Source organism: Schistocerca nitens, chromosome 2 (genome assembly GCF_023898315.1).
Source record: "Schistocerca nitens isolate TAMUIC-IGC-003100 chromosome 2, iqSchNite1.1, whole genome shotgun sequence".
In the NCBI taxonomy this organism is placed as follows: Eukaryota; Metazoa; Arthropoda; class Insecta; order Orthoptera; family Acrididae; genus Schistocerca; species Schistocerca nitens.
In genome coordinates, this window is record NC_064615.1 from 573,534,063 (window position 1) to 573,559,625 (window position 25,563).

Genomic DNA, 25,563 nt, shown 5'->3' on the forward strand with positions numbered 1-25,563 from the left:
TGTGTTAATTTCTTCTTTTTATTGGTGAGTATGATGTCAGGTTTGTTATGTGGCGTTGTTTTATCTGTTATAATGGTTCTGTTCCAGTATAATTTGTATTCATCATTCTCCAGTACATTTTGTGGTGCATACTTGTATGTAGGAACGTGTTGTTTTATAAGTTTATGTTGTAAGGCAAGCTGTTGATGTATTATTTTTGCGACATTGTCATGTCTTCTGGGGTATTCTGTATTTGCTAGTATTGTACATCCGCTTGTGATGTGATCTACTGTTTCTATTTGTTGTTTACAAAGTCTGCATTTATCTGTTGTGGTATTAGGATCTTTAATAATATGCTTGCTGTAATACCTGGTGTTTATTGTTTGATCCTGTATTGCAATCATGAATCCTTCTGTCTCACTGTATATATTGCCGTTTCTTAGCCATGTGTTGGATGCGTCTTGATCGATGTGTGGCTGTGTTAGATGATACGGGTGCTTGCCATGAAGTGTTTTCTTTTTCCAATTTACTTTCTTCGTATCTGTTGATGTTATGTGGTCTAAAGGGTTGTAGAGGTGGTTATGAAATTGTAGTGGTGTAGCCGATGTATTTATATGAGTGATTGCTTTGTGTATTTTGCTAGTTTCTGCTCGTTCTATAAAGAATTTTCTTAAATTGTCTACCTGTCCATAATGTAGGTTTTTTATATCGATAAATCCCCTTCCTCCTTCCTTTCTGCTTAATGTGAATCTTTCTGTTGCTGAATGTATGTGATGTATTCTATATTTGTGGCATTGTGAGCGTGTAAGTGTATTGAGTGCTTCTAGGTCTGTGTTACTCCATTTCACTACTCCAAATGAGTAGGTCAATATTGGTATGGCATAAGTATTTATAGCTTTTGTCTTGTTTCTTGCTGTCAATTCTGTTTTCAGTATTTTTGTTAGTCTTTGTCTATATTTTTCTTTTAGTTCTTCTTTAATATTTGTATTATCTATTCCTATTTTTTGTCTGTATCCTAGATATTTATAGGCATCTGTTTTTTCCATCGCTTCTATGCAGTCGCTGTGGTTATCCAATATGTAATCTTCTTGTTTAGTGTGTTTTCCCTTGACTATGCTATTTTTCTTACATTTGTCTGTTCCAAAAGCCATACTTATATCATTGCTGAATACTTCTGTTATCTTTAGTAATTGGTTGAGTTGTTGATTTGTTGCTGCCAGTAGTTTTAGATCATCCATGTATAGCAAATGTGTGATTTTGTGTGGGTATGTTCCAGTAATATTGTATCCATAATTTGTATTATTTAGCATGTTGGATAGTGGGTTATTATTATTATTATTATTATTATTATTATTACTACTACTACATCGACTATTATTGTGGATTACAATATTTGGGAAAAGTGTAGAACTGATAAAATGAGAAAGGAGATGAATATCTGATACTTTAACCGGAATTTTACACAACAGGTAGAATTACAGATTTCCCCCCAAAGTATTTTGGATTATCTGCATGACCATTATGTTTTAATTTATTTTTACTAAATATTAATATACGTTAGGATTAACAAATGAACTGTGCTTGCATGGTACCTTGCATATGATTTGAACAGTTTCAAAGAGAGCTTTCCCTTTTCCAATGGTAAGACATGAACACAACAGTGGTAGGTGTGGTGAGAAAGTGGAGTGAGGAAGATTAAAGAGTCTGATCAAAATTTTGTAAATAATGTGAGGTCAGTCATACTCCTCCTTGTTATATGTGAGAGTAGCACTTGTTTTTGATGGCTGATACAAGACAGAAAGAAATCTGTTTGCAAATCAGATCAATAATGTAATACGTACTGAGATTGTCAATACATGACAGTGGTGCAAGAAGTTCTCAGCATTAACCATCAATCAACCTGTCATGTGCATGGAAGTCTTGTGACAATTTTCAACAGGCTTTGTGTTAAATTGCAAATTGGCTGTAGGCAGCTGGCTAAAAGAAGTGTGGTGTTTGAATTCTTAGAAATGGAGAAAAATGAGTATCATACAGCCATAAAATTTTTGTAAAAGAAGGTTTGACACCAATCAAAATTTGTTTGTGGTTCGTAAATGTGTTTGGTGATCCTTCTCCTTAATTTTGCACTATGAAGAAATGGGCTGTCAAATTTAAGTGTGCTGTGAAAGTCTTCAAGATTATCCAGGTACGGAATGTCCCAAAAGTGCTAGCACACCAGAAATCATTGAAAAAGTAGGTAATATTGTCTTTGAAGATCAGCATGTGAAAGTGCCCTGACTGTAGTGATTTCAAAAGAACATGTTGGCTAAATTTTGCATGAAGATCTGAGAAAGCTTTGTACAAGATGGGTGCTGCACTTGTCCACAGTAGATCAAAAATAAATTTGATTGACAATTTCTGAATAGTGTTCGGCACATTTTCAAATAAAGAAAAGTGAGATTATTTGTCAGCAGATGATAACTGATGAATCATATTTTCAACATTACACACACGAATCAAAATAACAATTGAAACACTGCACATAAGTTGGTTCTTCATCTCCAAAGATGGTGAAAACAATGTCATCAGCAAGAAAGTTAAATACAGCAGGTTTTCTGACAGGGAAAAAAGTCACCTTTCAACAAGAGTGCCTTGGCAGAGGGAAAACTGAAGTGTCTGTGCTATAAAGTATTGGAACATTTACCTTGTTCCCCAGATTTGGCTCTCAGAGACTTCCATTTGTTCTCAAAAGCCAGAGCCTTCCTTGCTGATAGTCATTTTTCATTCAATCAAGAAGGATTTCAGTTGTAGATGAGTATTTTTCAGCACTTACAAAGAAATGCTAGTGAGACAGAATCATGTCACTGGAACACCACTGGTTGAAGTATATTAATGTTAAAGGAGATTATGTCGCAGACAAAAACTTTTTGAAAACATAACTTCTCATTTTCACGGTCAGTTATTTTCACACTACATTTGATTTTTTGGTTGAGAACCATTTGCTTTCATTTGCCTCTAATACACTGTTGTCACAGTAGTATATGAATGTGTGTTGCACAGGGTATGAATGGTGATAGTCACAGTGTGTGTACTACTGTTTCAGTTTGACATATTACAAAGTACGCAGGTGGGCATCACATCATCAGATAGAACTGTGACAAGCAAGGTTTCTAGAAGGACCACATGGATTTTGTCTATGGAAATGAAATTAGAGTTTCAAGAAAGTTCAGCCTCTCTGTGGGTACAGAAGATGAAAATGTCAAATGTATTCGGACTACGGAATGAATGTTAATGGATTCCATGTCCTTAAAATACCAAGTTTAACAATTATAATAAAACTAAACTAAACTCCTCCCGAACAGGCCATGAAGGCCCAGCAGTACCGACTGGCCGCTCTGTCATCCTCAGCCCACAGAAGTCACTGGATGCGGATATGGAGAGGCATGCGGTGAGCACACCGCTCTCCCAACTGTATGTCAGTTTCCGAAACTGGAATAATTATGATAACTTTATCCAATAAATTTGTGTTCACCATTTCCATATGGAAGAAGAATTTGTACAGCCATTAGATCAACTTTGGTAAGGAACATTGCACAAAAAATTAGTTTTCATACCGTTCCCAAGAACATTAATATAACCAAAGTATTATAAATGCTGAATATATTTTATTAGATAATAATTACAATATACATGGATTTTTGTTAGTAAGTGTTTCTTTTGTCTGAACAATTTACCATATTCTTCTGCTCCCTTGAGAAATGCACCAATGGCTCCAAGGTAACCTTCATGGCGAAGAAAGAGTGCCTGAACTTTTCCCTTACTCCAATAATTAATTGAATATGATACTGTATGCATACTCAATGGATGGTTTCGGAGAAAATACCCTCCAAAATACACCTGTAATAAAATTAAAATAAAGTTTTCAAAGTGATATGCAGAGTGAAGCACTTAATAACTTATAAATCATGCACCTTGTCCAGAAAACTTTTCCAATTAGCAAGATTACTACTATTGTATGCACATACTGAACACTAGCTAGTTTCTGATTTATTGGTGAGCAGCCTAATAGTTACACACTGCAAAACACAAATGAAAACTCACAACACAAATACACAAAACGATGATGTTAGTATGGAAGGGGCATCCATGAGCTCAACTTCAATGGACAAATGCAAACATTTTCAATTTAAAGTTATCAAAAATAGAGCAGTGATGTATGCTTCATTCACACATATTCTCATTGTGAAACAGAGGGTGTACAAGAATTAAATGCCTGTATTAACTCTGTAATACTGTAGTAGATTTCAAACACTTGTTTCTGATATATAATTTAGTACCAAACAAGAACATGTATAGTCTGTCTGTAAACTCAAGAGCGAGCAGTGCTTTTGTTGGGGGAAGTGGACTTCCCAGGAAGAACCCTGCAACTGGCCTACAGGAACACCCAAAATCAGTTGCCCTTTACCTGTCTAGCGGTGTAGATCGGCTTGCAGTGATATACCTCATTTCTATTTGTGGGATCTTAGTTGCCAGCGTCACTCAGTTAACTTTATATACAAAATTGTTAAGGCTTTCGTGGCCACTTGTTGACAAACTGCCTACTGGCTTATGTCTCGAGTTCTTCGGCCGATGTTCAGCTAATGATTTTACTGACGTTTCGCCAGCACGAGTGGCTGGCATTGTTACAGCTTCACCCTCCATTGCCGGTGGTGAACTGGAGCCGAGCTTGGAGCCGCAGACTATATGTACCTGGCGCGCCAACATCCGAGGGCTTCTCCTTGGTCATTTCCGATGCAGTTCTCCTCTTGCTACCTGCGACGGTCGTTCACTGCAGTATGGAAAGCCAGGATCAATTTACCTTAAGGCTTTCCTCTTTCTTGTTGAAACTGTTCGCATGTTTTTGTATTTCTACAGCATCTCTGAACAAGCGCGTGTGATAGTGCTTCTCTACAGCCAGAACTTCTGTGTTGGCGAATTTTATTACGTGGTCAGTCTCACTCAGTGCGTGCTCTGCCACGGCCGATTTCGCCACCTGCCCCAACCTGCAATGTCGCTTATGTTTTTGATCTTCCAGTCATTCCGACATAAACTTTTCCGCATATGCATGGTATACGATTTATTCCTGACATTGCAAGTGGGTCCCTTTTCTCCTTTGCCGATCTAAGGCACTCTTTGATCTTCCTTGTCAGTTTGAAAATTGTCTTTACGCCGTGTTTGTGCAATATAAGGCCGATTCTGTCCATCACTCAGGGAATGTATGACAGAAAGGCTGCACCTGACATTATTTTTTCTGATTCCTTACTTAGGAATTCAAAGCACAGGCACTGGACTTGGCGACTTGCAAACCTAAGGTGTGGTACAGGTACGTCAATGATACTTTTGTTGTGTGGAGCCATGGTGAACAACACCTCGGTGACTTCCTAAGACACTTGAACAGCCTCCATGCCAACATAAAATTTACCATGGAAGTAGAAAAGGAACAAAAAAAAACTGCCATTTCTAGATGTGCTGATCACAAGGGATGCTGAAAACCTGGGACACAGCGTGTATCGAAAACCGACACACACAGACCAATACCTGCCCAAACTATCAAACCACCATCCGAGCCAGAAAAGAGGCATGATTAATATGCGCGTAATGCGAGCAGGACGAATATGTGAGCTGCAGCACCTCAGACGTGAAATGCAACACCTGGAAAGTGTTCTGAGGAGCAATGTGTACTCCACAAGTTATATTAGAAGTTTATCGGAGCCAAACACTCGGCGAAGTAAGGAATCAGAAAAAGAAATGTTGGGTAAGGCCTTTCTGCCATACATTCCCTGAGTGATGGACAGAATCAGCTGTATATTGCACAAACACGGCATAAAGACGATTTTCAAACCGACAAGATCAAAGAGTGCCTTAGATCGGCAAAGGAGAAAAGGGACCCACTTGCAATGTCAGGAATAAATCGTATACCATGCATATACGGAAAAGTTTATGTCAGAATGACTGGAAGATCAAACACCAGGATCAAAAACATAAGCGACATTGCAGGTTGGGGCAGGTGGCAAAATTGGCCGTGGCAGAGCACGCACTGAGTGAGACCGACCACGTAATAAAATTCGCCAACACAGAAGTTCTGGCTGTAGAGAAGCACTATCACACGCACTTGTTCAGAGAAGCTGTAGAAATACAAAAACACGCGAACAGTTTCAACAAGGTAGAGGAAAGCCTTAAGGTAAATGGATCCTGGCTTTCCATACTGCAGCAAACTACCGTCGCAGGTAGCAAGAGGAGAACCGCACCGGAAATGACCGAGGAGAAGCCCTCTGACGTTGGCGCGCCAGGTACATATAGTTTGCGGCTGCGAGCTTGGCTCCAGTTCACCACCGGCAATGGAGGGTGAAGATTTGACAATACCAGCCACTGTCAGTAAAATCATTAGATGAACGTCGGCCAAAGAACCCGAGACAGAAGCCAATAGACAGTTTGTTAACTTTATATACTGTGCTGACAGACTTTGGTATCTGGAAGTGATGGATAATTTCCATACATTTTAAGAAAATTGGCAGAATACGAAGAAGAGAAGGTATTTGCGGAGTAACGAGCATTCAATCATCTCTAATGTTATTACAGTGTGTGCGTTAAAGAGGTGACACAAAAAGGACTGTTGGTTAATATTACCAGTTCCAATCAAAGGGCTGCAATTTATGCAAATGTCAGCCTCACCACAATATTACACATAGGGAAGGAACGTGAAAATAAACCACATGGTTTACCGGAATCGTCACGAAGGAAAAGTAATAATTTTGGCAAGGAAGCTTTTCATTATAAACAGTTTCACAAAATTGCTCATTCGACAAATGATGGAGGAATTTTACATAAATAAAAAAATAGTGCTGACATTATGGAAATTACCTACTGCCATAAAACAAAAAATCCATTTTCCTTTGGCAGAAAGATGTTTTACACAAGGCACTGTGTGAAATGAGATTTATCTGGAAAAGATCTGAAAGTCAACGAAAGGTTCTACAGAGAGAACGGATATAATTGACTGGTGATGTAAGTACCTGATCCAAGTGAGGAAATTAAGGGAGGTAGGCAGAAAATTCTTTTATATTGCTGAGGCTTGGGTGGATAACATCATTACTTATAAAAAATTTTGGCAGGGTCCTGGTGATGATGCCATTATGGACAATGTTAGTGAAAGCAGTAGGATTATTGCTGTCAGCATTAGATTAAAAGAAGTGCAGTTAATTTATAAAGTGGGATGTGCCACAGAGGACTACCATGGGCAAATGAACCACAAAAATTTTTGAAATTGGATATCGACTAAAGTAATTCCGAATCTACCACCAAATTGTGTTATTGTTATGCATAATGCTTCATATCACACGAAGGAGCGTAGCAAAGCTCCAACTAGGTCCTAGAATAAAAGAGAAATGATTGCCTGGTTATTAAAAAATAAGGTTGAAGCTGATTTGTCAATGATAAAAACAAAATTATTTGATTTAATTAAACAACATAAGACGTAAGACAAAGTATTTAAAATTAATAAAATACCTGAAGCTCATGGGCACACTGTGACTTCCACCATACAACTTTGACTTAAATCTTACTGAACTGGCGTGGGCAAAACTAAAGAAAGAAATATTTTTGGAGATATTTGCATGACGAAGTTACTGCAGTTGGTGAAAGAAGATCTAGCAATTTTCTTAGTTTCCATTTTTTTCCCAAACTAAACACTTGTCTCAATTGTTACAGGTTTTGAAACAATAACTCAGGATGACTGGAGTGCATACTGCCTCTATGTAGAGAAAATTGAATGAGAGTACTGGGTTAAGGATGGGATTATTGAAGACATTTTTGCTAATGGAATGTAATTCAATCACATAAAATCTTTGATGCTATTGGAACAGCTACCTTTGAATGTGTTCTGTCACTATATCTCAGTTACTATTCACCTGATTCTAAGACATATTGCTTAAAACATATATGCAATAAGTATGCTAAACACTGGTGAAATTTCCTTCGAAACATGTACACTAATATGACTTCTATGTAAAAAGCTTGACGTACGAGGTGCATTCACATATTAATTTTTATTTTTTGGTGAGAACTTATTTGTTAATCTACATACTATACATTTATGCCAGTGCTTTTTCCAATTCCCGAAACACTTTCTGAACTCTCTCTTCAAGATAGTTGATAGCTCTCTTAACTATATATTTTTAATCTCATCCATGTTTGTAAAACCACCATGCTTTAAGGCCAGCTTTGAAATTTTTATGCCACTTGTATACCCATAGCAGTCACCAAAAGCAACATTTCTAAAAATTTGATACACTTTATTCCATTCTTGTAACAATGAGTAACAAAGATTCTTTAATCAATTTGCATACAAAACACATAATCATTGATATAACCGAAACATATGTAACCTTTTTGAGAGCTGACAATAGACCAAATACCCAATATGCATAACATTATGCAGATACTTTTCAGATATGTTTTCGAAGACAGTGACAAAAAAGTAGTGCGAATCAGACTAATACAACACGCGAAATTATGGAGTTATCTTTACTTTTTAAACACTCTTCATGTTGCAAGAATTGTTACGTTCAACGCAGCCCTTCAAAGAAAACTACCTTTTACTAGAAACACAAAGTAAGAGCAAGCCTTAAATCTTACAGATTGATTGCACTTTATGGGATAGCAGTAGAGGAACACACTTCCACATGAACAGGCATTCGATCCTATGTTTGCAGTTAGAATCCAGACTTCTGTTTTTATGTTAATATTTTTTACTCTGTAATGTTGTGTTTCAGAAGAAGCTATCGTCTTTTGTATTCCTTATGAGCTTAACGCATTTATCTAAAAATAAACGCTACCGCGACATATCTGGTCACGGCATCGCCACAGATTTAAGGCGTGCCCTGTGGCAGGGCCGGTACTACGTTGTGAAACAGCCTGTAGAAGCGCCTTCTGATGTAGCTGGGTAGGCAGAGTGGGGACTAATTCGCTTGCTCTTCAGTTTACCAACATATCAATATGTGGGTGGTTGCTCAGATAACCAAAGAAACTACAGCCACACTGAAGATATAATTAGAAATGAAAATTAAAGCTGTCACTTGAAATAACAGAATAATAAAAATTCCTGAGTTTATTCTCAATATAAACCTTTCGGTGCATAGCATTGATGATTCCTTCTTCTTTGAGAGAGAGAGAGAGAGAGAGAGAGGAAAAAAAAAAAAAAAATAAAAAATTTCCAGGACAGTATTTCATTTCAAATATTGCCAAATGCACTTGACTTTTGTTCTTGTTACAATTACAAAGAAATATAAAATCTGACCACTAATTACCTTAAGAGGTGCAATGCCCAATACTATTAACAGGAACACAAAAAACGGAAATCATTCTTCTAGTTTCTAGAACTAATTGTCTCTTCTTACAAGAGGAGAGAGAGGGATTGACTGGGGAAGGTTGAAAAAGAAGGGATTTGTTATGAAGAGGTTGCTTGGTTGGTTGATTTAGGGGGAGTGGCCCAACAGCGAGATTGTCTGTCCCATCGGATTAGGGAAGGATGGGAAAGGAAATTGGCTGTGCCCTTTCAAAGGAACCATCCTGGAATTTACCTGAAGTAATTTAGCAAAATCACGGAAAACCTAAATCAGAATGGCCAGACACAGCTTTGAACCGCCGTCGTCCCAAATGCGAGTCCAGTGTGTTAAACACTGTGCCACCTTGCTCAATTTATGAAGAGGAAATGCAAAGATCAAGGAAACAGCATAACAAAGAGTAGGGGATTGGATATGATAAAAGGGGCGGAGCGAGAAGTAAAGATGAACTGAAAGGGGAAATGAAAAACTGAAAGAATAATACAATCAGAGAGAGAAAAGGAGAAAGGGGGAAAGGGAAAGGGGGGGGGGGACAGAGAAAGAAAGATAATATGGGAAATGAAGACAAGTAAATAAATTTTAACTACCATGTAAGAAACTGCAATAGGTTGGGGAAGGGGGGGAGGGGGGCAGGTCTGAAATATATTAGACAGAAGACAGGAGGGTGCCAGAGTGACTAGTACTGAGTGGGAGTATCCAAAATGTTCCACGTATAGTTTGCTCACAATGTCCTGACAATTTTCAGTGGGGTATGGGCAGTGAAAGGAAGCAAGCGCCACCTACTGAAGCCCAAGACCATGGACTGCCACAAGGAGAGGGATAGTGTGAGAGAAACAAGCTGTGCTTCCATCACACACTACTTGCACTACACATGTGGTTGCTGGTTCAGCATGGCATAGCACAACAGTCACTTTGAAGAGTTCTAGAATACACAGGTACTGCATTTTTAAACCATCAATGTTAGCAGTGGCCAGACACCAAACACTTTTGTACTGATGTCAACTAGCTTCTACTGGTTTCAGCAGATCAGGAATTAGGGAGCCCACATTAAGGACATTGTAATCAAACTATGTTGTGTTATGTTCAGCAACTGGATACTGGATATAACTATGGTGCATGGTTCTCCCGTGTCCTTTCATGCAGTCGGCCAGTTCAACATTCTTCATTTCTAGGTAGAAAGCTTTGCAGTGAATGTGTCAGCTGGCAAATAACACAGGTAATTACATATTTTCCCCTGCCATTAATGTTCTGTAATTTTCCATGGCTGGAATAAGTAGTAGCAATTGCCTGGGGCAGTATTTGCAGTGAGATAGGAGGGCCGAGGTGTTGGAATGGTGGTCTGAGGATTCCTTAAGGCTTAGGAAGTATTTGCATAGGTTAGGACGACTAAGCAAGGTGGAGACTACTGTCTGCTATATTCCTATAGGAAGTACTGGGTGTTGTGCCTCTTAAAGAAGTAAGCCTTTCCGACCTTCTTTATAATTTTAATTATTTTATGAACTGAATATTCCATTTATACAATGAAGTTACAGCTGAACATTTTCTTTTCCTAACAGTTCAATATGAAACTGCCTAAAATTGCAAGTTTGGTAGATCAGTTCCATTGTTGCACCTTCAGAAAATTGTAATTAATTTTTCTATTTGAGCAATCGTCCATGCATTGATATATAAACTTGAAATGTTTACATCGGGGTATAATATACAAATAGTCAAGACGAAACATACATGCACGGTGTAGGGCTCTCAGGATTACTCTAATACTGTAGAATAATGTGTTTTAGAACATCAATGGACATAATGAATCACTATACACCAATGGTCAATGGTCAGCTATGCATGAGAGATCATTCTGCTTTATCAACACTAAGAAGAACCACATGCTAAAACTGCAGAACATGAACAGTGGTGAATGGAAATGCTTCAGTTGAGGCGCCTTTTGCTCTCTTACACCAATGTCATCTTTCCTGTAAGCAGTGTGTCATCTTAGCATATGAGCACCACAATCTTTGAAGTTTGTTTAAGTTTGTTTTCCAAAGGGCATGCATTTTGTATTCCTAGTATGAAAAATTTAAGGTTCTCCATATTTCACTGTAGAATAGAGACTGTTTATAGGTGAGGACTTTCTTTGACACATTCTCTCTTTCTGAGTGAAGTTGCTAGCAACTAGGGATAGTCACCAGTTTTTTGGTTCTTAGCAAATTTGTTGCCTGTTGAGCTGCAGCAGTCTCAGTCAGAAGGATGTCTTTAGATATGGTTGGTTGGTTGGTCAATTTGGGGGAGGGGGCCAAACAATGAGGTCACTGGTCCCATTGGATCAGGGAATGATGGGGAAGGAAGTTGGCCATGCCATTTCAAAGAAACCACTCCGGCATTTGCCTGAACTGATTAGGGGAAATCACAGAAAACCTAAATCAGGATGGCTGGGTGCGAGTTTCAACTGTTGTTCTCCCGAATGTGAGTCCAGTGTGCTAACCACTCCGCCAGCTTGCTCGGTCATTACATACGCTTGTCACAATTTTAAGAGTACTTGCTGCCTCTTCTAACTCTTTCAGAATGTAAAAAAGTTTTCTTATCCAAAACTACCTTCTTCTTGCCCAATATCAACACACCGATACTGATATAACTTGTAATTGTTACTATTTTTGCTTACATTTTAATTGAGAGCTGATCAAGACTATATTCTAGAACTCTCTTCTGGATGCATGTTAACACACAACAGTTCTCTCCAATCAGTGGGAACATTGGGAGGTTAATTGCAGAGTTCCCACAGGCAGCTAGGGACATGCAAGTCCATTCAAGCAAAGCTCTCCATATCTGAGCATGCATTATAAAAATTGCGTGGCATGTAGCCGAGAGACTGCCCCCTAAAAAGTGTCTTACCCCACTAACAAATGTTATAAAACAACGACCACTAAACCCATCAGAACACAGCACAGCCTGACATTTAAGTTTTCTTTTTATATAAATTGGTACCATCATTATGTAGATATTTGCTCTCTGTGACACACTATATTCCAGCATCACATTCAACTGCTGTTGCTGAAGTTTGCTCACAGGTTACATTTACGGAGAACTGGCAGTGCTGATGAGCCCCTAATCAAGGCACTTCAGGTTCTCCAAATCCAAAATCACCTATTTAAAAATGATCTCTCCAAGCTACTCCCCATTTAGCACCAACAAGATGTGCACAGCTTACAGCAAGCTACAAACATAGTATTACTTTACTTCTCAATGGCACAAGTATTTTGTTTTGCTAGTTTTTTTTTTTTAGTTTTCGTCATTTTCCAGGAGAAATGTTATGCAGTATAGTGAATAATGTAGATATCCCTATATCTTTTGTCTTACCTGAATGCAATAATTTTGGAAAACCTAAACATGGAATGATGAATTCAGAATTCCCAGCAACTACTCACATATTTCAGAAGGCAAAGTGTTTTGATTCTCTTAATTAAAATTTGTGTTAAGCCTCTGGTACTTTGCTATTGTGAAAAATTAAATGAATTTCCAACCAACAAACTTCAACTGTGACTGGCTCTCTCCATGTGAGAACTAAATACTATCTAAAGAAAACTAAGACCAAATATATACAATTCCAAAATTAACCACAACATGCAACATCACATGAGACTTTTAGTCTTAAAGAACTGCATGTTACCTACAAATTTCAGTTAGTACACAGATAAAAATAAGCAACCAGTAAGAATGAACAAAACAGACAACACAAAGCATACTGTTTATATACAACTCTGTGCAATCACATCAGCCCTGCTACAAAAGAGGAACTGAAAAAGAAACATAAATCAATAAAAAGAGAGTGAAAGCACGAAGCAATGTTTAATGACAATGAACTGCCCACTCACCTTATTAAGGCCATGCATCAAAGCGTAGAGGCAAGCAATCTGGCCGATGTCATTACTGATGGTAAACAGCAAGCTACGGGCCAAGTCTGCCTCTGAAAACTGTGTTGCTATAGGGGATGAAAGAAGTACAACAATGTCGGATGGAGATGAAAATGATATGATGAACAGTGAGAATAATGATGAATACACATGAGCTAAGAATGTACCTTTGTGACAACTGGAGCTGCAAATCTACCAATTACATAAAAATAAATAGAAATACTTTCTAAATAAATTGTGCAGATTAATTAAGCACTATGAAACACTAACAACTAAACAGAAGTATCACACAAATCTGCGCTCAGTCACACCCTTCATATGCTTTACCCAGAAATGGTGAAATATCAAGATATTCCAGTGAATATTTAGATGTATGTCTGCTTGTGTCTGTATATGTGTGGATGGATGTGTGTGTGTGTGTGCGCGCGCGAGTGTATACCTGTCCTTTTTTCCCCCTAAGGTAAGTCTTTCCGCTCCCGGGATTGGAATGACTCCTTACCCTCTCCCTTAAAACCCACATCCTTTCGTCTTTCCCTCTCCTTCCCCTCTTTTCTGATGAGGCAACAGTTTGTTGTGAAAGCTTGAATTTTGTGTGTGTGTTTGTGTGTCTATCGACCTACCAGCGCTTTCGTTTGGTAAGTCACACCATCTTTGTTTTTAGATATATTTTTCCCACGTGGAATGTTTCCCTCTATTATATTTAGATGTAGACAGTTTTATCACACTGTTAAAAAGCTTCAGTCCCAAAAGGTAAAAATGTCGCTTGGCTCATTGAGGACTATCAGTGTTTTCCACCCTTTTAGAACTCATTTACAGGAGTGACATAAGGCAATACAGCACTGTTTGCTGGATTGTGAAGTTACTGAAAGTGTTCTTTAATTTGAATGCCTCATTTTGCAGGATAACAAAAACACATAAGCCATATTTAATACCGATTTCAATGTGAATTTCACTGAACATTTGAAACAAAAAAACTGAAATGCAGTAGATAAGATCACAGGTTTGTATTTTTAGTACACAGCATGACTATACTTGCAATATGGTTTGCTACAATAATCCAGCAATGACTACAATGAAGGAATCCATATATTTCCACGATTTCAACCAGATACTTTTCTTCAATACTGGCAGTACACTACGTGTGTTTTACATCATTCATAAAGTGAGCTAGAAGTATTTCTGTGGTAAACTCACTTTTTTTCAACCATGTTCCAGCAGGCTGGTAGTGGGGCAAGTGGGTTCACAATTGAGAATGTCTGGAGAGTTTTTGCTACCTTATTATTTGCCTTAAAAGAAAGAGCTTCCTGTAAACATCTACAGAAGATGGAGGACCTACTTTTATTACAAAAATGATTTATTCAATGGACACACTAGTACACTCAGATTGTTCAAATACGATGCTGATGATGCCTACGGTGTGTAAATACAGATCAATATGTATACTACCATTACATTTTTCGCTGAATGTTAGTTCTCTTTTGGATGTAGATAAGTGCATGATCATGTCCTTAACAAAGATGAAAAACCCAATTAAATGTAGTTCGAAGATCTGTAGTAAAGTTATGGAGTCTGTCACATAAGCTATATGCCTGGAGGTAATATGAGGAAGTGACACAACATGGAATGAATGTGTGAAAGTAGTTGCATGGAAATTGAATTCAAAACTTGGCAGAAGATGGTCTGGGAAAGTGCAGTGTATCTGTTAGGAAAGTGCAGTGTATCTGTTAAGGAAACTGCATTCAATATGCCAGTGTGACTTCTATACATATTATAAATTAAAGTCCACTGTTGTGTTTTCTTTTTCTATGTGAAGGCTAATCTAAGGTACTATTGTAAGGATTTTGATGTTACTTTCACTACTACATAAACTGATTCATGAGGAAGGCTTGTGTGTATAATTTATTAGTACTATGTGAGACAGGTCATCTAGCCGTAAATTCTTAGCGGTACTTGTGCGAAGCTGGGGGCACATCACTAGTATTCTACAGTACTGCTCCAGTGTGGGAATTCTTATGAGGTAGCATTGAGAAGGAATATTTACGGAGTGAGCATAGAATAATGTGCATGCAGCCATCACCAAACTAAAATCGTCACATGACTTAAGTATAATGTTGTTTGTTTACATATTGAGCTAAGTCTGGAAACATTATGTTCACCTATCTGCCCTATTTTTACACATTTATTTATTATTAACAGCAATGGTGAGTAATTACTACTGCTATAGATGCAAATAGAAATACATCAACGGAGGAAAAGTTACTTTTCATATGTAAGTACAAAAAAGGTCTAATTATGGCTGACATACTAGTAAGAGACACTTTATGGGGTGAAAAAACATCTATATACAGTATAATAAAGAGATAAGGTCACAGATGTAATTTATATGACTATATGGCCATAATGTACAAACATTATGAGCAATTTTCAACTGCAGATAAGACTTAACACATAACAGCTACTCCAGCACTGCACACGGGAATTGTGCAACCATGGCCATAGGTGCCTGTCAGCTAGGCCACAGGCAGGCACAAATAGGGTACATTACCCACCAGTTGGCCCTATTGCACATGTTCTACATCCGTATGAGTCATTTGAACATACACTACGGCTTGGCTGCCTAATTGCCCACTCATCAGTTGCTTGCCTAACCCTGGCCTACCTGTGCCTTGGCCTACCCAACTGCCCTTGGGTGGCCACTCAAACTGGAATAGCCTGCTCTAAATCATTGCCTTTGGATTTATCAGATCTCCCAACTGCTGTGCTTTTTTAAAGTAATAACAATTGGAAACTAGTACTTGAACTTATCTCATGGAGAACAACTGTCTACAATTAATACTTTAGTTTCCAATAAAGGAATGACAATTCTTTAAGCCAAGTTCATTCCAGATACAGAATATGAAACACATGTACAGAGTCTGTGGTACTTCCTTAGAGATATACGTCTGTATTGGTGATGTAATTAAATTGAAACTCTGCAGAGTGCTTGTGTGTAAACTAACACTGCACCAGTCAGGTGACCATTGGAGCCAATGTACATTGGTGACAAAATTATGTTCAGTGCATCTAAGTGCTCACTCCATAGATATTTCTACTTTATGTGAAGCAGGCCACGCACATGGATGTCAAAGGTCAGTGATGGGTTGCTAGGATTATCATTGGTACATACCAATCAAAAATAACTAATTCACTGCAAAGTATTTATGTAAATGTGTATTAAAATTTGTGCAGTAGTTTGGGTGATGAATAAACATACAGCCAAACAGCAAGACAAAAATTAACAAAAACAGCATAAACTGCTCACCTACTCTCTCCCCCTAAAAACCTACTGTGTATTGTTCATGTCTTTAACGTTCATACTTTCAAAGAAATGTTAATTAGAATACTGTTTCAGAAGAAATACATTACTTTCTGTATTATTTTATCTAATTTGTTAGTAATGTTCAATTCTAGTAAGGCTCATAATATGGATTTTTCAATGGAAGGCAATATTATTCCCCCAATTTTAACATTCTCTTAACATACTTAACAATTTCATCCTCTCTTCCTCCTCTCCTCTCTTTTATTTCCCCTCTCATCTTTCACCCTTCATGCACGTATGTGTGTGTGTGTGTGTGGGGGGGGGGGGGACAGTGGGAGGGGGAAGGGCGAGTGCACGTGCGTGCATGTTAAGACCATCACCAACAAGAAGCAGGTGTAATAGTAGTGAAAAATGGTCTCACTACATTTTAAACTACAATTCAATATATTATTAAAAGAAAAGAATATTCTAAGACAGTAGCAAAACACAGTGGCAAATCATCACACTACCCACAATAAACACAAATCACAGCATTACATGAAAGTAGCAAGTAACAATTGAGATACATAAGATGATATTTTACAATGCTGTTCTGACATTCCTCTCTGACAGGAATTACTAAAAATTCTGGTGGGAAAAGATTTTAAAATAATATATTTTAACTTTAAACTGTGAAAGAAATAGAAAACCACATAATGAAATCTCAACAAATTAAGGCAAAGATTCAGATTCTATTTTCATTCAGTAATTTTTTTTTTTTTTTTTAAATGCTGAATGAGAAAACTTTGTTTCTTATACACCTGCAGACATGGCTATTATCTAATTCTGATAGGCTTTTAATGATTAAGGGGAGGGATGTCAGAAGTCTTTATTGGTGTTTTGATTATTTCTTACTGGTGGAAACCCGACATTTTGATTGGTGTTCGCATTACTGCTTGGGATTGGGGGAAATCGGCGAATGGAAAACCAGGTGGCAGCTGTGATGTGGCATTGTTTTCCTGCTTTCTAGCACCGGCCGAGGCACGCCAGTACTCTGTGTACCTGTGGCCACTACGGTTTCCTGTGCACCTGTATGTGTTACTTCATGTGAGCTGTCGTCCCGTGACACCGTTATTGCTGGCAGCCAAGATGTTGGAAGTCAGTACCCGTCTTCACTGTTCATGTTGGCGGGTCGCTTGGTTATTTCTATTGCCTCTCTAATCTTCCTCCTGAAAGTAAGAGGCTGTTTCGCACATACACATGCTTCATCAAAATCAATCTGTTTAACACACTCATCCTGGTGTTCTGCCATCACTGACTTGGTGTTCTGTCATAGTCTGGTATATCTTTCGTGTTCAGGTATCCGTATGCTGATGGGTCACCCCGTCTTGCCTACATACACTAATCCACATTCGCATCTGATTTTGTAAACTCCAGCAGCTTGTAGTTTGTCAACTGCATCTTTTGTTGTATGAAGAACATCTTTTATTCTGTTACTGCTTCGGAAAAGCAGCTTGGTGCTTGCTTGGCAGCGAATGCAAACACCAATCAAAATGTCAGATTTCCACCAATGAAAAGAAATAATAAAAACACTAATAAAGACCTAACATCCCTCCCCTTCATCCTTCACACTCTATCAGAATTAGATAACAGCCATGTCTGCAGGTATATAAGAAACCAAGCTTTCTCATTCAGCTGTAAACAATAACACCCTGAAGAAGGTAGCTTACTACGGGGATCGAAACGTTGATAGTTTTATATATACTGGCAATGCTGTCACAAACCCAGAAAAAATTTATTGAATGTGACAATGGCCTTGGAAGCCTACATTTATATTTATCCAGGTTCTAATTCCACACTACCACCCAGCACAAGGTTTTATTCCATTAAAAAATTCACTCTAGTGCATATTCCACAATGGAATTACAGTTCCATTCTTAATAGTTAAATGCAAACTAGCCACTAAGAATGGAGTAACACAAAAAAATTTAACAATTTCATGCAATATGTTAACAAGGAACTAATGTCATAAAGTAACAGCAAATTACCGATGAAATGTGCTTTTGAGACATGTTGTCAGTTAGCTATTGCACCACATGAAAGGTATTCTCCCCCCCCTCTTCCACAGTGTATCTATCTGTTCATGCACAGCTTAGGGAAATATACATGTCAAAATGAAATGTAACTGCTCTAATAGTTAAAATGTGAATGTTGGAGGAACCTATTTGTAATATTTTTGAAACAATTACCTTTTTTTAACATTAGAAAATATTATGTAACTTGACCGATTTTAAAAACTCACCAAACGGTGGCAAGAGAACATCCATATAAAGGATATAATGTATGCAAGCTTTCAGAACCAGTGGCTCATTCCTATGGCAGAAGCATTGAAGGGGAAGGAACAGCTATGAAGGAAAAGGACTGGTGAGGTTTAGGAAAAGTTTAGACTTCAGGAAAGTCATCCAGAACCACGGGTCAGGGGAGACTTACCAGACGGGATGAGAAGGAATGACTGATTACTGGGGACTGTACCAGGTGGATTTGAAAACCAGAGAGCTTAAAGCTGGAAGATAAGGTAATATGCAAGACAGAAATTACTGCTAGAACAGGTGAAAGGCTAAGTGCATTGTGTGTGATAGAGGTGGCAGGGGGACGGCAAAAAATACACACGTCAGAATGAAAGATGTAGAAAACTAAAATGGAGTGAAGAAAGGAGCAGTGGCTGTGAAAAAATGCTGGGACCTATGAAATTAACATAAATTAAGGCCAGGTGGGTGGCGAGAACTGAGGACATGTTGAAGTGCTAGTTCCCACCTGCAGAGCTCTGAGAAAATGGTGTCTGGGGAAAGAATCCAGATGGCACGTGCAGGTATAACAGTCACTGAGGTCATGACTGTCATGTTGTAGAGCATGCGCTGCAACAGGATATTGTGTGTTGCCAGTATCCACCCTCTGTCTATGCCCATTCATCGTAACTGTCAACTTGGTGGTAGTCATGCCGATGTAAAAGGCCGAAAAGTGTTTCCATGGCAACTGGTATATGACACATGTAGATCCACAGGTGGCTCTCCCTTTGATAGTATATATTTTGCCAGTTACAGGGCTGATATAGGGGGTGGTAGAAAGGTGCATAGGGTAAGTCTTGCACCAGAGATGGTCACAGGGCTAGGAGCCATAGGGTAGGGAGAAGGATCATAGGGATTGACAAAGTTATTGAGGAGATTGGGAGGGAGGCAAAAAGCTATTCTAGTTGTGGTGGGCAAAATCTCAGACAGAATGGACATCATTTCAGGGCATGATTTTAGGAAGTCATGGTCTTGTCAAAGTAGCTGATTAATGTATTCAAAACCAGGATAATACTGAGTAACAAGTGGTGTACTCCCAAGTTGTTTTTTTTGGAGGGACCTGCAGTATCAGGATTGGATGTGATGACCTGGGAAATCTGCTTTTGAAGTATACTGGTTGTGTAATTACATCCAGCAAAGGATGAGATAAGAATGATGGTGTATTGCTGCAAAGAGCCAGTATCTGAACAAATACATTTGCTTCAAATACCAAGGCTGTATGGCAGGGAACGTATGACATGGAAAGGATGACTCCTGTCAAAATCCAAGTATTGTTTTTTGTTAGTACATTTCATGTGGACAGCAGGGTGTAGCTGGCTTTTGGTGAGGATGAGATCAACATCAAATAAAGTGATACGGGATTTGGAATATGACCATGAGAAATTTAACTGGGAGAATGTGTTTAGAGATTTCAGAAATTTTAACAGGTCGGTCTCACCATAAGTCCATATGGTAATGATGTCATCAATGTATCTAAAATAAAACAGGTACTGAAGGATTATGTATCCCAGGAAAGCAACCTTCAAGCAACCCATGAAAAGGTTGGCATACAAAGCAGCCATCCTGGTTCCCATGGCTGTACCTCTGATCTGTTTTATGACTAACACTCAATGGTGGAGTAGGATGTCATAGGTTTGGAATCAGATGGGCACTGACTGAGGACATGCTCAGCTGCAGACAGACCACGTATGTGGGGGATGTTGGTATACAGGGAGATGGAATCAATAATGGCAAGCAAGGTGAGTGGTGGGAGTGTGACAGGCATGGATTTCATACGATCTAGGAAATTGTTGTCTTTGTACTAAGGGTTGCAGGTGTTGATCAACTAAGGCAGACATATGTTCGGTGTGTGCTTTGAAGCCAACAACTATGAGATGGCCAAGATGATTGGGTCTGTGGATCTTAAGAAGAAGGTGAATGATTTGGAAAGGTTAAGAAATTCTATGAATTGAGGTGTTAGTCCTTGTGAGGGGCCTGAGGTTTTAAGGCGGGGCTGCAGGTCAGTTTGAATCACAAGGATGGGATCTTGATGGCAGATGATGTATGTAGAGGTGTCAAGACAGCTGGTGTAGATCTTCATTAACATACTGCTGGAAGTGAAATGAAATATTGTGTGGTGATGGCCTCCTGGCGGGTAGACTTTATTGCCTGTTGCAAGTCTTTTGACATGACGCTACTTCGGCGACTTGCGCGTTGATGAGGATGAAATGATGGTGATGAAGATGACACAAACATCCAGTCCCTGAGTGTAGAAAATCTCCAATCCAGCCAGGAATCAAACCCAGGACCCCAGCATGACAAGCCGGAGCGCTGTCCGCTCAACTACGGAGGTGGACACTCCTGGCAGTGAAGTACCTTGTCTGCCGGAAGGATAATGATGGGGTTATCAGATTTTAGGGAATGAAGAGCCTGGATTTCTGCGGAGGACAGGTTAGAGTCATGTTGTAGGGACCTGAGAAAGCAATGCTGGATGCGAGGAATTCTTGTAAGGCTTGTAAGGAATGATTTTGAGGTGGTGGTGGTGGTGGTGGTGGTGGTGGTGGTGGTGGTGGATAAAGTTGGGGTCATTCTTGGAACTGTTCAAGGCAGGGTTCAATGTCAGGTTTGCTGCTGGAAAGGTTTTGGGATTGAATTACGAAGTGATATTTCCAGTTGACATTACATTTGAAGGAAAGTAGTTCCTTCACCAAAGCAGCAGGTCTGAAAGTAGACCCTTGGGTGATACAGATAATTCAGGAGGGAAGAGTGCTTTAAACAAGAGAGAGAACAACAGATTGTTGTAACTGGTTCTCGTGATTATGATTTATTACTGGTTTGGCAGGCAGTGGTGAAGGCTGGGGGATGTTAAGGTGGTTTGACAAGCTTGGTCTGTAGGAGAGGAGTAGTGGTTGATAGAGTGGCTGTTTAGGGAGCTGCAAAGGGACAGGAAGGGAAACACCACTATTGAGGTAGTTTAGGAGAGGGTGGGACAGCGTTTTGAAGTGAAGTCTGGCAACATGATATCATCCAAAGAAACATGAGGGGCAGATAACTTACAGGACTTTGTAGAAGGAGAGAAGTCTGCTGAAGTGGAAATGGGCAGATGAGACATAAAAGTCACAGATTAGCAGGATAAGTGCAAGAAATTGTTGTATTTGAGACTGTAAAAGAGGCTGATGTTGAGCTGGATTACATACAGAAACAGGGACTTTCAATGTTAGCCCTTTGACAGTAATTCCAGAGAACATACAGGTTTCAAGGAATAGAATGTGGGACCTTAGTTTCAATAGTATAAAAGCATGTTTTAGAAAAGAACAGATGTAATATGTGATGGGATTCATAATGGCACACAATTTGTTTATGATTCACAGCACTGCACGGCATTCTCCCAATCATCTTTTGCGGATTTATTTGTAAAACTGACATTTATTTTCCCTCCCACCCCCTCTTACCTTGTGTTCGCGCGTTTGTTTCTCATCAAATCACACTGATTGACTATTACTGCTGTCTCCTACATTACTTTACTTGCCTAAGTACTTTACATTTTCAGAAAGAGGCAGTTATGCCTCTTCCTGTTTGCCCAGTTTTTAAAATTTTGTCTCTGTTCACAACTTCTCATACCAATATCTTTCCTCCCATCCAAATATATAGGTCACTTTTCTGGAGAGAACTTTTCGCCCATAATTTTCAAACATTTTTTTTTCTGATTTTTCTGACTTTTCCAAGCTGTCTTCCTACCATGATGAATCCCATCACTTATTACATCCATTATTTTCGAAAACATGCTTTTGCACTAACAAAAATGAGGTCTCAGATTCTGTTTCCTGCAACCTGCTTGTCCTTTAGAGTTTTTTTTTGCAAAAGCCTTACACTGAATGTCCATTTCTGGATGTAAACCTACTCTACACCAACCTCTTCACAGTTTCAAATACAGTAATCTCTTGCACTTACTTGGCTAATCTGTGACCTATACTCCTCATCTGCCAATTTCCACTCCACCAGACTTCTCTCCTTCTACAATATCTTGCAGTTATCAACCCCTCAACTTTCCTTTTATGGTTTATCCGCTAAGCCAACTTCGAACTGCAACAACATGTCAGATGTCACCTTCCAGGCCATCACATCCAATCCTGGTACTGCTGACCCATCCAAAAAACAACTTAGGAGTACACCACTTGGCACTCAGTATTATACTGGTCTTTAATACATTAATCAGCTATTTCAAGAAGGCCATGACATCCTAAAATCATTTCCTGAAATTGCCCACCACAACTAGAATAGCTTTCCATCACCCTCCCAATCTCTGCAATATCCTTGTCAAACCCTATGGTCCTTCTGCATCCATCTCCCTACCCTATGACTCCCAGCCCTGTGACAGTCCCCAATGCAAGACTTGCCCTATGCACCCTCCTTCTCCTACCTTCACAAGCCCTGTAAATGGTAAAACATATACTATCACATGGAGAGCAACTTGTGGAACTACAAGTCATATACCAGTTGTTATGTAAACACTGTTCGGCCTTTTACATCGGCATCACTACCACCAAGCTGTCAGTTACGATGAATGGACATAGGCAGAGAGTGTACACTGGCAACACACAATATCCTCTTGGAGAGCATGCACTCCAGCACGACATTCATGACATCAGTGCTTGTTTCACCCACACATTCCATCTGGATTCTTCCCCCAAACACCTGTTTCTCAGAGGTCCACAGGTGGGAACTAGCGCTACATGTCCTTGGTTCTCGCCACCCACCTGGCCTTAATTTATGTTAATTTCACTGGTCCCAGCATTGTTTCACAGTAGCTATTCCTTTCTTCACTCCATTTTAGTTTTCTACATCTTTCATTTTCTGACGTGTCCATTTTTTGCTGTCCCCCTGCCACCTCTATCACACACAATGCACTTAGTCTTTCACCTGTTCTAGCAGTAATTTCTGTATTGCATATTACCTTATCTTCCACCTTTAAGCTCTCACATTTTCAAATCTCATGCAGAGCAGTCTCCAACGACCAGTCTTTTCAACTCATTCTGTCAGTTAAGTCTCTGGATGAATTTTCTGAATTCTATCTCTTTTTCTAAACCTCACCAGTCCTTTTCCTTCACTGCTCTTCCTTCCCCTTCAACCCTTCTGCCAAAAGAAGGAACCACCACCTTTTATGTGTGCATTCCCTTGCTGCTGCTTGGTGAGTAGATTTTCTTTATCAGTCCAATTACATTACATATTCAAAAATGGATTACTTTTTTACATTAGGTCACATGAAACTGCTCCTTTATTAAACAGAAAAAAATCTACACATTAATAAGCAAAAATGCAACACAGTGAATCATATAGTTTAAAAATTGCTACTACAAATCATCAAATAAAACATCTATCACTATGCCTCACACAAAGTTCAGTATATCAGCAATGTGAAAAACTGAACTTCTCGAAATTACCTGCATTTAAATTTCGATCCTTACTGACATGCATGGCCTTCCCAAATGAAGACGCTATTAAGTCGGCAGGCAGCCCCAACATTTTATAATCCCCACCATATATATCACGCACCAACATGTCAACATTACGGTGATCACCTTTTTCTGCAAGTTCCAATAACTCATCAAAGCCCTGAAAATTAGGCAATAAAATGAAATTAATTCACAAAAATAACATATCTGACTTACAATTATTATGGCTATTGAATGAAAGGCAGCTACAGAAACACTCCTCTATGACATTTAAATAATGCACTCCGATGTCTTGGATCTATAACAGTGGCACCTCACAATTCCTAAAACTTCTACGCTAGATGAGTAACAAGTGAATGTCGCAGTGAAACAATAACCTGAAATTTTCCAGCAATCTCTACTGCTGGTGCATTATCATGTCACCTCGATTAATTCTGGAGCATCCAGATGACAATCATAGCTATGGTGTGGGGTGGGGTGGGGCGGGGATGGGGTGGGGTGGGGTACAGTGGGGTTGTGGTGGGGCGGGGGTAATCCTCCTTTTTTGTATGATCATTTACGATATGATCATGGCAGGAGCAGGTCTAACATCAAATCTGGTTTGTACTACACCTTTATCACCCCCCCCCCCCCCCCACCCGTACCTTCCCACTTATTATTATTATTATTATTTTTTTAAGAAGATATGTAATATATCGTAAAATATCTTCTCAAAATTTTAAAAAATACTGGAAGCAGTCATGTGTGTCAGTATTTGGGATCATTTATTTGTCTTCATTTTTATGTGTCAATATTACTATGGTATTTCTCAATTATCCTGGAAATGTATCTTAGTCATTGAGTATTTACCAATATAAAAGTTCAAATGAGGTTCTAACAAATCCATGCACGAGTTTAATGCCCCCTCCTGCCCCCCCTCCCCCTCCCCTTCATGAAAGGTCCTTATACTAAAAAGAATTAATGTTTTTCAGTGATCTAATATTTATTGTAATCTTTTTAATGAACACGCATATGAAATTAATGTATTGGTGGTTAATTCAGATCCTGCCTTAAATTAATCTGGGTTTGATTACTTCATTTAGTCACTATGCTTGTTGCTGGTAGTCTTTTTATTCAATTTGGTAAGTGATTATATCAATATAAAACCATGGCGCATCTGTGGCCAAATGTCCCACTGTTTATATTTGTTTTCTGCTTAGTTTGCTCTAAATTAATTTTGCTTTTTGTTTTAAGTGTGCTATATTTACACACAACACTTTTTTCCAGTTAGCA

General features: G+C 38.9%; 1 protein-coding gene across 2 annotated transcripts in view; it reads right to left on the reverse strand.

Annotated features, from left to right (window-relative positions):
* Positions 1-25,563, reverse strand: part of LOC126236613 (4'-phosphopantetheine phosphatase) — a 167,163-nt gene that overhangs the window by 96,226 nt on the left and 45,374 nt on the right. The window contains exons 6-8 of one of the 2 annotated variants that reach the window (XM_049946050.1): positions 24,280-24,451; positions 13,199-13,290; positions 3,693-3,855 (exon numbers count right to left, since the gene is read on the reverse strand). In XM_049946050.1, coding sequence (XP_049802007.1) covers positions 3,693-3,855; positions 13,199-13,290; positions 24,280-24,451 — 427 coding nt within the window. Of the gene's footprint in view, positions 1-3,692; positions 3,856-13,198; positions 13,306-24,279; positions 24,452-25,563 lie in introns of both variants that reach the window. The other variant, XM_049946049.1, reaches the window with a different exon arrangement.